Here is an 18,335-nt window from a genome sequence, read left to right on the forward strand (position 1 = left end):
TACATATTATATGAATATATGTGTGTGTGTGTGTGTGTGTGTGTGTGTGTGTGTATGTATGTAAGTCCTCCAAATGATCTATGGGAAAAACTATTCTCATGCTACATGAGATAAGTTTTCCTTCCTATAAACCCTTCGATAATTGTGCCACTTTTTTCTTTTCTTTTTATTTTTTCAGGTGGTGGAATCCACAAGTTTGTCTCTATGACATGAGATAACTTATGTCATTTAACATGAGATTAATAAAACTCATGATCTATATACATCATGCATCATTTATCTACCAATAGATATGTCAAAGTATAAACTTATACATATGTCTCTACATATATATAAAAGAATAATCAAAAGCGGCATAAACATCTCTTATACTCTCCAAAATACATATATGACATGTAAGCTAAAAATATACATCAAAATAACTTCCACATGCATGCAATATCATGGCACTATAGCCTAGCCTCGTACTTGTGATGCTTCTGCACCCTCAGTAGCTGTACTTGAAAGTGGGCCCCAAAATGTGGGGTGAGATATACATATATATCTTAGTAAACTTAGGATCCTAGAGGGTCACTCCACCCAATGGCTCACTCAATGTGCATACAATGATAACAAATGAATATTATAACATACAAAATCACATCAATCACTGGGCTCACATCCAAGAACATCCACACAAGATATCGTTCAAAGACCCCATCATATAACTCTGGGACCTTCCTAGCGCTGCTCCCATGGTTGAGACGACTCTATGGCAAAACCCGACCGGAACTCCCAACGAAGACCTATCTAGCGGAAGTCCCACAACGTTTGGATCTCCTTAGTACCGCTCCCAGAGACGGCCCCACAACAAAACCTTACCGGAGCTCTCCAAAAAAGACTATTTCCAGCGGAAGTCCAAACCATATTTATGTACTGGCTAGAGATACAAGCATAAATATCGCATAACATGCCAACACACATGTCAAATAACATATCAATAATGCATGAAATACTCTATCATACATTATCAAATAGCGCACATCCAACCACTACCCTCAACTTGGGCAAGGTGGAACACACAAGGGGATTTATCCCAGTACCAAGAGTTTACCTAATGCAACTCCCTTTCCCGAGCTCTCCAATGTCAAGGCATTAGTCCAATCCAAGTGGTATTGACAAACAACAACCTATACCAAGTCCACCACATCAATTTCCAATTGATACAATACCACAACCATTCATCCAATGATTATCAATTCAAATCAAGCACATATCAAAGCAAGTTGGGAAAACTACCAAATCCTTGCAAAACAAGGATCCAAGGTCTCCAATGTGAAGCTCCAAGCTCAACCGTCCAAGATAGGATCCAACTTAAATGATCACATGCACACATGATCAATCCCAAACTTGATATTACAAGTCAAATGACAAAACAACAACTCTCACTTTCCAAGTTTATGCCTCGGCCACAAGGCCCAAATGCCTTCCATGGTGTTCCACTTTCAACTAATCATTTTAATCATCACTCAAGCTCACCAACCAAGCTATCAACCTTCCAACACATTATCTAACAAGCCATTACACAATTTTCCTCAAATATGCCTATATGGCCGAGGGGCACATTGCCAAAATCTAAGGTTTTCTCATTCAACTTTCATGTGTTTTGAGGCATCATCCATCACTCTAATCAAGTCTCCAACAACCACACTTATTTCCTAACAACTACCTTAAATGCTTACTTGAGTTCATAAATTTTCCATCACTTTTTCCACTCAAAATTTTCACTAAGTGTCATAATTATATCACCATAAATTTTATTGGTTCAATCTCAATTATTTATTATTGTGAGCATTAAATTCTAAAGGGACACTACAATTAAATGCCTCTAACCACCAAGACCAACATACTTATACACTTTAGGTTATCAAAATTCGATCCATAAGAAAACCCAAGAGAAAGTGTAGAAACTTACCATAAATTCACTCCTAATATCCAAGCAAGTAACCTACAAGCTCTCAAGCATTTGAAACAACCCACAATATTCACATCTCTTCAAATTTTCGTGACTTTGGAGGCCAAGAATCTTTTCACACAAGACTCCCCACAAGATGCACTCAAGATGAAAGTTGATCACAAGAATGAGAGGAACAACTTTCATGTTCAAGATTTTTCCTAAATATATCTAAAAATGGAGATGGGAATTCAAGCTCTCAAATGTCACAAAAATGGCTTCCTCACTGTTTTGGGAAGAGAGGATCGCGGGTAAGGCTGATAGAAGAAGAGAGAAACTTGCAAAAATCTAATTTAACATGTGTTTTAATTCATTTAAGTGGGAGGTGGGTCTCATTTGTCACTTTACTCACTTAAACCTATTCATTTAATCCACTAATCTTCACTAATACATTTAATCCAAGTCTCAACATATTTTAAATTCCTAGAACAAAATCTCACTTTTCACGTTTTCTAGTAAAATTGTACCGCAATATTTTACCTGATAAAAATCACTATTCATCAATTTTCTCAAAACATACCTATCAACTCCAAATTTCGTATTGAATCCACGTTCAATATTATTTTCATCAAGTTTTGCTCAGATCTAGAATTTCACCATCTAGGATTACATATATGGCAAATTATCAGTTTGCCCTTGATAGGTATTTTGACCCAAAACTCATGATTTTCTCTAAATAAACCCTCTAACCCTTAATTTAGCATTTAATACAATATTCAAATATACGAGGTGTTATAGGAGCTAATTCGTCTCAAAGAAATAATTAGAGTTGAGTTAACTCCAAAAAAAAAATCGTTGAGAAAGAAATATTCTATAATTGATTCATAAAGGAATATTCTATAATTAATTGACAATATTAGTTGCTACTGATTTTTTGGGTGTACCTCTTTTATCTTTAGTGTACTCTTATTGGTTTTTTTAATTTTGTTTTTTATATTATTTTTCTTCTTATTTTGTTTCAGACCTATCTTTTAGTCACATTCCTTTTTTTATTAGAAAAAATATCGGTGGACTAGGTGTCTCTTTCGCTCTTATTTTTAAATTTTCTTCTTCTTATAATTAGAAATTTAGTTAAATATATTTCTACAAAAACTCTTATTATAAAAGGAGATTTTATAATGAATAAAACAAAAACAAAAGCTAAAAGTTCCAAGAAGAGATTTTTTTAAAAGATATATGCTAACTTTTTAGAGTTCTCATATTAATTTTTTATTTTTATTTTAAATTTGTATCTATCAATTTTATTTTTAAACCTAATAATTCATATTAATAATAAATCATTTCATCTCCCTAAGAACAATTTTATATAATTAGTAAACAACTTTTAACTTTAATTTTTAAGTTTGTCTTTTTATTTTAACTTAAAATAACTTTTATCTTTAAAAAAGTATAAAAAAGACTCTATGACTTTAAAATAAAATAAGAAATAGTATTGCGTGTTTGAAAAGAGTAGGTCGAATAAGGATATCTTCAGGTTATACTAAAAAAAGAAGAGTAATTTTTAAAGTTTTGTTTAAGAAAAAAAATCACTTTTATTTCAATCCTTCTTTTGAAACTTCTTTTTTTCTTTTTTTTCTTTTTTTTCTTTTGTGTATGTATAACTTCATCAACTTCACTCTCAATAATTCTTTCCTGTCTTCTTCTCCTGTAAAGTTTCTTCTGAGATTGACTCCCCCTCTTCCTTTTTTTGTTTTCTTTCAATTCTTAAATTCATGAACAATAAAGGGAAATGTATTGGTCATATAACAGGAAAAAATTTATTTTCCTGCAAAGACAACATTTTGTGGGCCCCGTGTATTGTTTTCTTCTCTCTCCTTGTATTATTTTCTATTGTCTCTACGGAAAAATAATTTTTTTTCCTGTTACATGACCAATGCATTCCCATATAATAAATCTACTATTATGAATATTATCTGTTTTTAATAGTATTATCTGTTTTCTTTCATTTTTTGCTATAGAAATAGAAAATATAATATTCAAATATTTTAATAATAATTATTATTATTATTATCAAAATAAAAAATTTAAATAATAAAACATTATAACAATAAATATAATAATATAACATTGTAATAATAATTTAATAGAAAAATAAAATAACCATTGCTTTATCGATAAATTTTAAAAAATATTATATATATATATATATATATATATTAATATATATATCCATATATATATATATATATATATATATATGTTTCACTTTTCTCCAGCCGCCTGACGTCCAACAAATAAATTCGAGGAATCATAATCATACAAAGGTTGGTGAAGACATTAAATGCGGATGGGAGAATCAAAACCAATCAATGGTTTAAGATCTATTGTTGGACGTCCAGCAGCAGGAGAAATGGTTTTATATATATGATGATTAATAGAATGTGAATAATAATATATTGACTGATTATGTGACCAATTTATTTTATTATAAGTATTACGTAAATAATTATATTATTTTTTATATACTCAAATAATTTATTAGTCATTAGAAAGATTTTGGTAAATATATTTAAAAATTACCTTAAATAGGTTATTTTAGCCTCCACTGATGTGTAGCATGAGAGAGTATTTGTTAAATTTTGGTTTGACGTGACTTTTCTTCTCTATTTTTGAATTATTTTCCTAACTTAGTAATGTAGTTGTAGTATCCATATAAATTCAATAAATATGTCTTTGTATTAAAAGTGAAATGGTCTCATTCATCTCGGTTCTCTCCTTTTTGTTTTTCCAGGATGTCTATGATACTAATCCCCATCTGGCATAGAATATGTTTTGCTATTAGTCCAAGTTTTTTGTTTAGTAATTGAACCAAAGACCTTTCAGTCCATAAATTTGCTATTTTAATACACTTCACTTACCAATTGTGCCACGTCGAGCTTGACCCCTCTCTCTCTCTCTTAACGATTCTTGAAAGAGTTATGGAATGAAATTAATCAGTGTTTAAAAATCCGGCCCGTCCATTGACCCGGTCGAGGCTAGGGGTCACGGAGTCACGGGTTCAACCGGGGGTCAGGGGGTCAGTATGCTGACCCGATTTTATATATTAAAAAATTATGAATATATATATCCTATATGAAAATATTAAAAAACAAATCACCAATCATCAAAGATTCAAAATATACTTAACATAATTCACCAACTACAATCACAAGTCAATATTACACAACCTAATTAAAGTATTAAGATACCAAAGTACAAAACTCATATTCAAATGGGGTCACTACGCTGACCCAGTTCTGTCTCTTTTGAGAAGGTCACTGACAAAGAAAGTTTTAAAGGAAGTAAGAATGCGTTTTTGTTTTCTATCAACGATTGTAACTCTGTAGGGATTTTATTTGAATGGGTAAAAAATTTTCCTTTTCTAAAAGATTCACGGCAACGGGATGAAGATTGAACATGTCTAGATAGTTAGGAGAGAAGAGAATTATTATATTTAGGTTTACAAGCATTTTTATTTTTTATTTTTTAATAAAACGAAGTTTTTTCATGGAATTTTTTATAAAAAAAAAAAAACATGCAGTGACCCCCTTTGACCCCTCTAACCCGGGAGTCACTGAAACCCGGCCGGGGTTTTGGGGGTCAGAGGAGTCGATGTGCATATAGGGTCTAACTTGTGAACCCAACCCTCAGAGGGGAGGGGTCAGGGTTGACCCGGGTCAACCCGGGGGGTGAGGTGGGGTTTTAAAACACTGAAATTAATTGTAAACACCAAGGAACTCTTCTTTATTCCTTACGCTCTAATTTCCCAATGCACTTAAAATATATATATATATATATATATATGAAAAATTATGTTCTTTTAAAGGTCACAAACTTAGATCCTTTGAGAGATAGAAATAAAAAAATGTGAATCCTGTCTATTTGTGTCCATCTCTCTCTGAAAATGATCTAAATTTTTGTCCTTTAAAAGGACACATATTTTTTCATATTTAATATTTTAATGTGCTAAGAAAAAGAAAAATTGAAATTATAAATTGAGTATTTGCTAGTTATTTCATGGCCCAATTATTCTTTGCCCTTACCTCAGCCTATTTTCCCTGAACATATTGACTCTTACCTTCTCAATATAAAGAAAGAGATTGGCCTTCAGTTTTCTATTTTATATATTTTAAAAATATTTATCTTTTTAAAGGATATAGAGTTATGTTATTTTAAATAAATAAAAAATATATTTTTTATAATTTTTATTATTTCTATTTTTCTCTTACTTAAAATAATATAATTTTATATTTTTTAATTCTCAATAAATCTCAACCGTTAGATACACGGAAATCAACGATTCAGATTTGGTGTAAGATTTATTATTCTTACATCGGTGTAAGTTGATCATATTCTTATATATATATATATATATATATATATATATATATATATATATATAGAAGAAAGATCCGTTTACAAATTTGTTTTACAAATTTTTGCAAATTGCACTATGTTCTCCCTAGAGAATATAGTGTGACTAGTATTCTCCCGGGAGAAGATAATGTAGTTTGTAAACAAAAAAATTTATAAATATAACATGCCTTATATATATATATATATATATATATATATATATATATATATATATATATATATATAGGGCTTATGATTTCTCAAGCTACCGGAGATAAAGTTATCTCCAGCTACTACATCATAACCGTATAAAGATGGATCAATGGTGATAAAGGAAAAGAGAGAAAAGGGGAATAATAACCATTCAAAGGTGAATGAATACATATAAGGAAATAAATAATCAAAACGACGTAGTTTTGGGGTGGCCGGAGATAAATTTATCTCAAGCAGCTTGAGAAATGTTTTTTCCATATATATATAGATATATATATGTATATATATATATATATATATATATATATATATATATGAGTAGGATCCTTTGACACCTCATCTGAGAGTCATTAGATAAAAAAAGATCAATGGTGTCACATGCTTATAAATCAGAGTCGTTGATCTTTTTTTATCTAATGACTCTCATATGAGGTGTCAAATTTTAAATTTAACACTGGTGTCAAAAGATCCTACCTCTCTCACTATATATATATATATATGAGAAAAGTGTTTGTCCTTTTAAATGACACAACTTACATCCTTTCACTCTCACAAAGAGCTGGGACCCACACCTTTATTTTTTTTGTCCACTCTCTCTCCTCCTTTATCTATCGCTTTCTCTCACTTAAAATGACACAACTTTACATCCTTTAAAATGTCACACACTTTACCCTCTTTTTTTTTAAACTGATCCTAATTACCTCTTTGAGGAGAATCAGAACCCCCGGTATCCCTACGGGTTCGACACTTTGAGCCGCCTATGGGACTAATCCAGAGTTCGGGTGCGAGTCCAAGGATTACGGTACCTATACCCCTCCTCAGATGGTGTTGGTGGGATTCGAACCGAGGTCCTCTTCCACCACTCAGTCCCCATGCTACCAGCTGAGCCACCACACTTGGGTAACACACACTTTACCCTATATATATATATATATATATATATATATATAGGGTCAGGATCATTTTACACTAGTGTAAGTTACACTCTCAATCTTGATCGTTGATCCCACTTATATCTAACGGCTCAAATTTTTTAGTAATGTGAGCCATTGGATACAAGTGAATCAATGCTCAAGATTGAGTGTAAGACTTCTAACTCATACACCGGTGTAAGAATATCCTGCCCCATATATATATATATATATATATATATATATATATATATATATATAGAAGTAGGATCATTTGACATCAGTGTCAAATTTGAAGTTTGACACTTCATATGAGACCCATTAGATCAAAAAAGATCAATGGCTCTGATTTGTAAGCATGTGACATCATTGTTCTTTTATGATCTAATGCTCTCATATGAGATGTCAAACTTCAAATTTAACACCGGTGTCAAAGAATCCTGCCTCATATATATATATATATATATATATATATATATGAGGCAGGATCTTTGACACCGGTGTCAAATTTAAAGTTTGACACCTCATCTAAGAGCCGTTAGATCAAAAAAGATCAACGACTCTGATTTGTAAGCATGTGACAACATTGATATTTTTTGATCTAAGGACTCTCAGATGAGGTGTCAAACTTCAAATTTGACACCGGTGTCAAAGGATCCTACCTCTATATATATATATATATATATATATATATATATTTGTCCACAATCAAGGCCTTTTAGTAATGAATGATTGCTTACACCGGCGGGGGGGGGGTTGAAAATATTTGGCTATTTGTTGTTTAATGCCAGGACAAATGTTTCTCCAGACACTTTATTTGACTTTGACATCCCTTTTCCCTTTTCAATAACGCAATAAATATACAATATCTCTTCACTTACTATGCAAACCTTTAGAAAGATCTCACATCACAATTTTTTTTTTCTTTCTTAGTAAATATTGTGGGCTGGGCCCACATCATATTGAAAATATTTGGCTATTTGTTGTTTAATGCCAGGACAAATGTTTCTCCAGACACTTTATTTGACTTTGACATCCCTTTTCCCTTTTCAATAACGCAATAAATATACAATATCTCTTCACTTACTATGCAAACCTTTAGAAAGATCTCACATCACAATTTTTTTTTCTTTCTTAGTAAATATTGTGGGCTGGGCCCATAACATCACATTTTTTTGTTAAACTAAAGTCAGAACTCTAGTAAAAAACAATATAAAATATATTCTGTTGCGCGCCAGATCACATATAAACATGCCTGATGCCACCACAACTTCCCAAAGACTAAAAAATTACCACTATTTCCTAAATTTTAGGCAACTTCTTAACATAAAAAAAAATAGTCTTTATCTAGGAGACAGATATGTCCAGTCCAATGAACTATATGTTGATCTTGGATCTAGTGCTCTTTCTAAAGTATTTATAGAAGAGATATCTTTGATTCAAGCAGATTACTGTGCACAACGAACTAATAACGGCGTTAGCTAATGGAGTATGTGTGCGCGCACAATGACAACATAATAGTAAGAGAGAGCGTAACGTTCCTTTAGGATTTACCTTTTATTTATAGAAATTACTTGTGGATAATATGATTTGGGCCTTTAGTACCTCTGATGAAGGCCCAAGTCTATTTGCTATGCTGTTGTACTAAGATTATTATCCTTGATGGATACTATCCATAATTACAATTGATTCAGATCTTAAATTGCTTATTATTCAACATGCCATGGACCCTTATACATATCCATAACAAATAGAAACAAACTTGACTTTTTCAACTCCTTTAACTTGCCATTGTGCAATAAATTGTCAAATCAGCAATTCTAGTAGTCCCTAACATTTAAAATCAAGAACTATGTTTCCAAAAAAAAAAATCAAGAACAAAACCAAACAGTGACAAGGGAGTTGAGTAACTAAAATGAAAAGGATCTCAAGATTCTTAAATATTATTTTTGGAAAGAGTTTAAATATATTTTTTTTTGTCCCGCATTTCAGATTAGTTTCATAGTCAGTTCAAAGATTCGAAACTTGTAAGGATATCATAAAATCAACTCGCTTCAAAGAAATAATAAAGGTTGGGTTAACTCAAAAAAAAAAAAAAAAACAAGAACAAAAAATTTATTCAATGTGCTTCTGCCGTTTCAAGGAGGGAAGCAAGCAGCACTGTGTGTGACGCCTTGCAAGTCTTTCCATCCTTTCAGCTCTTACTATGTCTTGATTAATCAAAACATAATTTCAAGATTGAACTCAACAAACTTGACAATTAATTTTGAGAGCAGAACTAATTATTTAAGTGTGAATGATATAATTTCTTGTTAGATAAAAATAAATTAAACAAGAAAAAAAAATCATGAACAAAATATCAGGTTTTGAATTTGTCATTCACCTCATAATATAGAAATCTCCCCTGGCACGAATAGTGTGGGTACCCGTAAAAACCCAAGCGAAGTTTTATCAACAAAAAAAAAAACCAAACTGACGTCAACTTGAATCTGATCAGAATTATTTATAAAAATCAAGAAACAAAAATGAATTAGCCAATGAAAGCACGTTCCAGGATTAGAGTAGAAATTGGTGGAACACCAAAACATTGACTAGACTGCACCAATAATAGCCCGTAGCTCAATTGGCAACCCATGTTAACTAGAATAAAAGATATTCTCACCAAATACATGAGGGGGAGGAATAACTTTAATTATGATTAATTTCCGATATTAGAGGCTATTTGTCTTAAAAAAAACAGGGACAAGTTATATTTTCAAAAAAATTTATTTACAAATTACACTATCTTCTTCCGGGAGAACACTAGGTTACAGTTACACTATCTTTTCTAAGAAGAAGATAGTGTAATTTGTAATACAAAAAATGTGTAGACAGATACTTTTCTAAAAAGATAATTATAGTTGGTAAAAAAAAAAAAAAAAAACAATAATGTCCATTGTAATGTAGCAGTCTTTCAAGGCCCATCTACGCATTCTTCTTCTATAATGTGTCTCATAACCCAGCTTAATATTTACCTTCTTTATTTGGAAGAGAGGAGAGATCAACCTGAGAAATGAAAATTTTAAAATTTGAAAAGAAAAAACTTGAGAGAGAGAAAAATTAAAAATTTATTTTTTGAGTTACCTTTTCTGCTTATTTTTCTTATTAACTAAGCAAGTGAAATTTCTTTCTCTTTTTTAATCAAAGCCTTTGAACTAATTCCAGAAGATCGCACAAACATATTTTGCCATCATAAGTCAAAACATTAAACATTCTTATTTAACTTATTTTGCTCACGCCTTTTTCTATATAATGAAAGGTACTTACATTTTTCTTCGCCGTTTCTTTGTATGTCTTAAATAGATTTTCTGTCATGGTTGGTGCTTGCGCTAATAACCTTCTTCAACAACATTTCATAGTTCATGGAAAATGAATATAATAGCCATTGTATTCAAGATGGGGACTCGGCTTGTAGAGTATAATAATCCACACCATTCATTCGCCTTGACCAATAGCTTCTAGCATCACATGAGCTCGTTAAATTAGGGGAACACCTTGAAAACCTTAATATTTATATCTCAAACAGAAGAAAACATCAGAGGAATTAATGGTTGAGGTAACGATTCACTTCACCCACCCATTAGAAAGGGGTTTATGTTTGTTACATAAGAAATGGGAATCCTAGCAAAAACAGTAAAATGCAAAGTTCATTAACATTTCCTTTGTTGTCAGTTGTCCTACCAGTACTAAACAATGCTGATGACATTTCACACCCAGCCAAACCCTGAAACAATTAAAACTCATCATCGTTCTAACTTGTAACAAAAGGCACAAAACCACATCATGCAGTTAGTTACATGAAAAGGGTCATCACATTATTAACTGATTAATACTCAAACGGATAATGGTAAATGCTTAGTTGAAGGACAATTTATGACAAACGCATATAAAAAAGAGCAAACATAAAAGGAGCGAAATCTAAGACAGCTTAGAGGATGTACCATCGAAGAAACTTCCACTATAACCAGATGAGAAGAATGTAAAGGAAAAGAAAAGGGGAAAAAATGTATATAGCACGAAGAACACCAAATTAGCACACTTAGTACCTACGTTAAACGTTACGAGCATAATTATGTAGAATACAACTTCGTCGCACAGGGCAGCGGCCATATACGGTCTATTCAGACCAAACAATGGTACATATAATTATTAGGCCGAGGAAATGCCTCTGATTGGTCACTTTCAAACTCACATCAAGACCCTTAAAAACTGGGAGGTGATTAGGATTAGTAGCTGTTTTGCCATATTTGTTGGGACTGCTTAGGTGGTTGGTTTTGGGAACCAGCGAGGGATGCTTCCCTTGGGTTCTGCTGCTGATGTTCCAGAGAAATCCCAGTCTGAGAATGGTAGAAATTAGGGTACCCAAGGGCTCCAAAATGCTGTGAAGGCTGCTGCTGACTTTGCCGAAATCCACCTGGTTGTTGCTGATTCTGTCCCTGAAAACTGTAATAAGTGCTGGGAGGAACCGCAGACATTGTTCGAGAGCCAGGCCCATGAACCCACATGGGAGAATTCTCATTCTGACAGAAGAAAACAAGAAAACACAAAATCAGCCATTTCATTCTTCAATATAATTAAACCATAAGAGGAGGCCCGACTCTCTACTGTTATCTTTTCCTTACCCCTTGCCACCCACCCCCTCACAACAAAAAAATGGAGAAAATTGTTGACAACAAAATGACCCCCACATCTTAAAATAAAACCCTTTTGTTTACATGCCTTTAAATATAAAAAAATAACAGATAACTTCACTTTGATATAAAACGATGGCTGCACTAATGATAACAAATTGGCTAAACTCCCAACAGAATAAATTGTAACAGGAAAGTGAAAAACAATTAGAGGTAAAATATTTTAAGATGAAGATCTTTCTACCTGCTGTAGTGAAATCATATGATTGTTTTCCTTGTACTGGGAGTTTATAATATCATCATATCCAATGGTTGTACTAGTAGGGGCAGCAGGTGGATTCAAAGGATAATTTCCTCCAGGAATGCTGGTGGAACTTCCAAAACCATATCCAGATGCAATAGCAGCAGACTGCGGCAAGCTACTGACAGAAATGCTATTTTTATATTGTGGAAGAACTGCTGCCAGAGATTGGTGGTATGTGCTATTTCCAGCAAAAGATTGCTGAAACGCTGATGGCATGTAGGTATAGCTCTGAGGCAAGAATGGATAACTAATCATGTTAGCAAAATGTCCCAGAGGAAGAGTAGGCTGGGAGTAGGGATGCACAGCAAGGTGTTGAGGAAGTGCAGGTCCAGTGGCAACACTGGCGGCACCAGGCAGAGCTTGTGGATTAGGTTGAGGCATAGAAATGCTATTTGCTCTTAGAGCCTGCATGTTGACAAAGAAAATTATCAAAAGACTGAATTCCTACATTCTCCATCTTACTAAAACATTAAATTCAAGATACAAATATAACATTTAACTAAGCCAAAGTGATCATTAGCAAACAATGTTAATACAAAATGCACCCATGACCTCCACTAAGATTATTTCTTAGACTCAGTTTAATATACCCTTAAATAGGGTAAAAAAAGTAAACAATGGATTTTCCATATCTATTCAATACCGATACTCGTACAATCCTTTTTCTTTCTTTTTTAATATCCACCACCCTAAAAGTACTTATGACTACAAGACACAAATGATTCTGACACCTAGGCATGAAAATCCAAACACTTATCTCATCTAATAAGTCCTCTTAAATTGCTAATTTAATATAAACGTCATAATGTCATACAAAGAAAACACACTGACTGCCGAAAGATCAGCTCATATGGAGGCACTAATCAGTAATCACTCAAGTTGTTTAAAACCAAAACATGAAAATTGCCTTTTTCTTTTTAGACAGCTGTTCATGAACACCAAGTGATTGAGCCATTTTATCATCTTCTGATTTGAGTGGACCACTGGAAGTCAGTCAGGACTTTAACTAATGTCACATGGTAGTCAAGTGAACAGTTGGTAAGCAATACACACAGAACACAACATAAAACTATAACATAATATCTGGCGAGAAATTTGCATTTCCTTAACAGATGTGATTATCTTAATGCTTATTATTGCTAACCAGAATTTATCAGTATACAACTGCACCCCTTAAATATAATGTCCACATGAATTCCAATAAACATTTTTTGGGCTTAGAATAATCGAATACTCTGTAAGCCATAATAATAGGCTTTATTTATTACTCAACCTCTTTCAAAAGCCTGTATGTAGAAAAACTTAAATAAGCTAGAGCAGAAGTGCACCTCTGACATGTTTATAGTGGGAACACCAATTGAAGATGCAATGTTGCTATATTTCGCAGGCATTGATTGTGTAGCAGGGAAGGGTGAGTATGGGATATCCTCCCTTGCTGTTTGAACCGTTGAAGCCAACAGAGCATTGGGCAAAGAATTAGTATATGCCTGCTAAAAAACATCACAGATAGATGTAGACAGTAGAATTAATATATAATATCAATATTAGAAGATAAAAGCTACTAAAGTAATATCAGTTGTTATTACTACACTAAAGCAATGAACAGTCTGCACTTCGCACCATAATATAGTTTATGAAAAAAATAAATATTACATTATAATGAGGGTAGGGTTCATGTCATATAAGTTCATTTAGTAAAGCAACTGAGCAGTGAAATTTTGCACTCAGCTCAAATACCTATGATAAAAGCTCACACATCATCGCAACAAGAAGAATGAAACATCCAAAAGGATATATTTATGTCCAAATTCTAAATGCCATCTCAGAATATAATTTAAAATTGGTCATACAAAATTTAAAGTAATTTTGACAATAAGCCACTACTCTACTGCCAAGTTTTTTTTTTCACTCTCTAAGTAATGGATAGCATCACAGCACCGACCATCCCCAAGTTTTAACATTACAAGATCTCTAATTAGATAATTTTAGATCCAACTCTAATTAATTAAAGACCCAAAATAAGACACAACCTTGAAATATATTGTATATTGCACATCCAAAATCTAACAACTCTATGCATTACCATTACACTAGAGAAAGGAGACAGGTTCTGGATCTGCGAGCTTGTCTGTGAATGAGGATATGTAACATCTGGTTGTTGGGCATTTTCATAAGTAAACTCATGCGAAGATGAAGGAAATGGATATTGATTTTCCTGGGCAGTTTCAGGGGCTTCAGATTTTAAAGCCTCTGGTTTTGAAATGGAAGAATCGTAAGTCCCAGCATCCACACCAGTTATGTGAGCCAAATTCCCATCCGAAGTAGTAGTAAGATGCTCATCCCCATAATATTCAGGATTTCTGCAATAAAAATTAAACACATACCTAAGTAAACTAGCAACGACCAGAATATTGAAGCAAAGTATACTATTATCTTAAAACGTACCTAGCGTCTGAGGACCCAATTGTTGAAACATCAGTTGCTCCAGATGTGTCCTCCAAGTTATTTTTTAAGGGCCTAGAGGCATATGGCCCAGATACAGAAAGGGAAGCATTGTTTGCAGATCCAAAACTTCCAAAGCTCAGATTTAAGCATTCTGAAGTATGAAGCTGTAGGTGATTTGGAATCACCACAGAAGGATTGTCCTCCTCTGTTTCTGTCCCTTGATCCTCTTGGTGTAAATTTAGCTTCTCTAAGTTTGTAGCCACTGATGAAACACCATCTTCAGCTGAAACGAAGATGTTAATAAATTAAAGCTTAGATACCATACGTGTATGTCGGCACAAGTCTAATGTAGTCATGAGTTTCAAATAATGGTATTACAATAATGCTTCCTAAACCAGTAGAGACCATACACAGACACATGATACATTACAATAATGCCTTTTAAACCATTCACGTTATGCTGGATGAAAAAGAAAAAAAGAGTCAATAATAACAATGATAATAATAATGAAACCATCAGATTGACTCGTCAAAGGGAGATATCAAATCAATATCTTACGCTATTTCTATGACTAAGATTTTCTAGCCAAATCTAACATGCACGTATATTTACAAGATCAATTACGCAGACAGCAGACATAAAACATGAAACCTAAGAAATTTCAAAGCAAATTTATATGGTGGTAGCATCACTCTAATTACATGATAGTTAAACAAATTTTATGGAAGACATATGTGTTCAATACAAATAAAGACACAAGCATCCTAGTCAGTAGTCACCTTCATTATTATCAAAAGAATGTCTATGAGGATGGTAGGAATTTATGTCCTTGTACAAGCTACCATCAAAAACAGGTGCACTTTCAGGAATATCCTCAGATATACTTTTTGCAGGTACAGAAGCAGATCCAACATTGTCTGGATTCTCAACAGCACCATCTTCGGCTAAAAATTCATTTCCGTGTGTCTTCAGCTGTCGACTAGCTTCACCAAAGTTAGATGAGTTTGAATAGTACTCAGAATTTGGATGGCCATCAACAACAGAGGATACACAAACAGCTGGTTGATGCTCAATAGAAGGCCACTCATCGTCCTGTTGGACATTGGGGTTGATAGCAAAGCCTTGATCATTATTTGTCTCTGGCACCATGGAAACATGATCTTGCAATGAATGCGAATTGTGATGTGAAGCTGCTGGGGGTGCAAAAACATTCTGATGATTACCACTGTGGACAGAAGAGTTAGGCATGGATGCCTTGGTCTGTGGCCTACCCATCTTGACAATATCAGCCATTGATACTTGACCCGGGTTCACCATCCATGCAGATTGCAATCCACCATGCTGTGATGATGAAGATAGTCCATCACAGACACCAACAGAATCACTGCAACAGTTTTGAGCATTTGTGAGACGCACTATCTTGGCTTACATATTGATACTGTGTTTGGTATCCAAGTGCTTACAGACACAAGTTCATTTTATTTTGTTTTATTTAAAAAAAAAAAAAAAAAAAAAAAAACTAATGAGTAAACACTAATTTTGGCCTCTTCGAGAAATATGCAACATTATACTGGTCTTCCATTTCTTAGCGACATCAAAGTGGTCCTTAAATGATAAGTAACGTCATCAGTTTCATCCTCCACGAACCAACTTGATGGCAAAAATGAGACATTGAAAGCCTGATTTGATGTCACATGTATCTTTAGAGGAATAACTTAATATATTTATAGATAGAGGACTCATGTGATCATTTGATGTCTCGCATATCTTCGGAGGACCAAGATGGACGATTCCTCGGTTATAAAATTCATGCCACAAGAGATAAAGTAGAACCAGAAAGTAATCCAGAGAATAAATGGCACAGAATGCACCTTCTGTTTGATAAAAGAATAAAAGTGAATCTATATTGAAAAGTAGAATGCTTTGACAACCTAATTGCTTTTTAGATAAATTGGAGGAACCATTTTCAATAGTGTCAGCTGGTAAGTGAATACAATTGAATTTCATGCTATATAAAAGTGGCCAGATTTAGTTTCTCTACAATAACTAGACCTAATTCACAAACAAGTCATAACCATCACAATTCCTTTAACTATACTCCAATCGTAAAGGAAGAGAAACCTGTAGGATGATCGTTGCCTGTTCACATTATTCTCCAACACACTAGACGAAGAATACATAGAGCCTTCATAAGCAGGCATTCCATTCTCCTTCTTGAATAAAGGTTTTCCCTGCAGGAGACCAGAATCTGACCTCCAAAAATCGGAGAGAAAATTAAAGTAAAAATAATAATAATAATAATAATAACAGAAACAGATAAGGTAAACTTGATGAAGTCCAAAACAACATTAGACTAAAAGCATGTAATTTAAGACACTATTCAAAAATAACATCCATCAACCACATACCACTACCACTGAATTGAGTTGCACCCGCACGCCCAACATAGCGATCAGTGCCAGCTCTACCACCACCACGACTCGATGTATTGTTTGTCCCACGAGGCCTCAAATCTGTTGTGTCCTTATTCTGAAGAAGCAATCAAATCAAATGAAACATATCCAAAAAAAAAAAAAGCTGGGCAGTGAGCAGAAACAAATAGATAAACTAAACTAAAGCAGTGAGGTCTTCATGATATGCATCTTAAAAATAAGCTTATAGATTCATCTACAAAAAAAGGAACTGTAAAGAAGTTAGTTAATAATAAAAATAAAAATAAATAAAAACTCACCTCTTTTTTCTTTTCACGTTTGCTCTTAACCTCATGAAAAGGATCTAGAGAATGAAAAATAAAGATTAAGATTAGATACGTATGCATGAGTTGGAACATTGAAAAAAATAAATTGATATTGAATTGATGCCCTAAGAGCTTGACCTTGAGAGAGAAGGCGACTAACAGCTTCGTTAGGGTCCATGTTACAGTCTTTGAGAGTGGCGTAGATCTCGTGATCAGGGATGTTGCTCACTATCTCCTTCAGACTCTGAACCATCTTCCGACTCGCCGCCGGAATCGCCGACTTGTGGCCCCCACCGCCACCGCCTTTGCCACTCATCCTCCTCACTCTCGCTAGGGTTCCGCCGCAATAACAACCAACACGATCAAAATATCTATGCTCTCTCTCTCTCTCTCGATTTGCACCCAAACGGAAAGAAAGTGAAACAAAACCCCCCACTTTTCCTTTTCACTCTCTCACTCTCACCGTTCTGAATTTTTTTTTGTTTTTTGTTTTTACTTTTTTGTTTTTTGAAAAAAAACCATCAATTATTCTTATAATCTTCATCAGTATCATTATCATCAATGATTTCATTCTCTTCAACATTGATTAATTAGTGTGGTGACCACAATGTCTTTTTATTTTTCAAGCATATTTTCTGAGAGGATCAATATTTGTGTTTATTCTAAATAAAATACAATCAGTTTATTTAATACGACTATAGTTTGTACTTTGTACTATTGAAGATT

General features: G+C 33.4%; 1 protein-coding gene across 1 annotated transcript; it reads right to left on the reverse strand.

Moving 5' to 3' along the window:
- Nucleotides 1-11,350: 11,350 nt before the first annotated feature.
- On the reverse strand, nucleotides 11,351-18,062 carry LOC133306285 (uncharacterized). Its single transcript, XM_061506581.1, has 10 exons — nucleotides 17,748-18,062; nucleotides 17,604-17,647; nucleotides 17,281-17,401; nucleotides 16,994-17,120; nucleotides 15,652-16,256; nucleotides 14,872-15,154; nucleotides 14,510-14,786; nucleotides 13,755-13,916; nucleotides 12,367-12,831; nucleotides 11,351-12,011 (listed from the first exon to the last, which is right to left on the reverse strand). Exons 1-10 carry the CDS (start codon nucleotides 17,923-17,925, stop codon nucleotides 11,718-11,720), a joined length of 2,556 nt encoding a protein of 851 aa, XP_061362565.1. The 5' UTR covers nucleotides 17,926-18,062; the 3' UTR covers nucleotides 11,351-11,717.
- Between the last annotated feature and the right edge of the window lie 273 nt (nucleotides 18,063-18,335).

This window comes from Gastrolobium bilobum, unplaced genomic scaffold, assembly GCF_033153095.1.
Source record: "Gastrolobium bilobum isolate Gb01-03AN ecotype WA unplaced genomic scaffold, APGP_CSIRO_Gbil_v1 utg168, whole genome shotgun sequence".
Lineage (NCBI taxonomy): Eukaryota > Viridiplantae > Streptophyta > Magnoliopsida > Fabales > Fabaceae > Gastrolobium > Gastrolobium bilobum.

Coding starts and splice junctions, on each gene's coding strand:
- LOC133306285 (XM_061506581.1), bottom strand. CDS start 17,925: ATGAGTGGCAAAGGCGGTGGCGGTGGGGGCCACAAGTCGGCGATTCCG. Junction 17,648..17,747: donor TAGTCGCCTTCTCTCTCAAG/GTCAAGCTCTTA, acceptor TTCATTCTCTAG/ATCCTTTTCATGAGGTTAAG. Junction 16,257..16,993: donor AGGCAACGATCATCCTACAG/GTTTCTCTTCCT, acceptor AAACTGTTGCAG/TGATTCTGTTGGTGTCTGTG.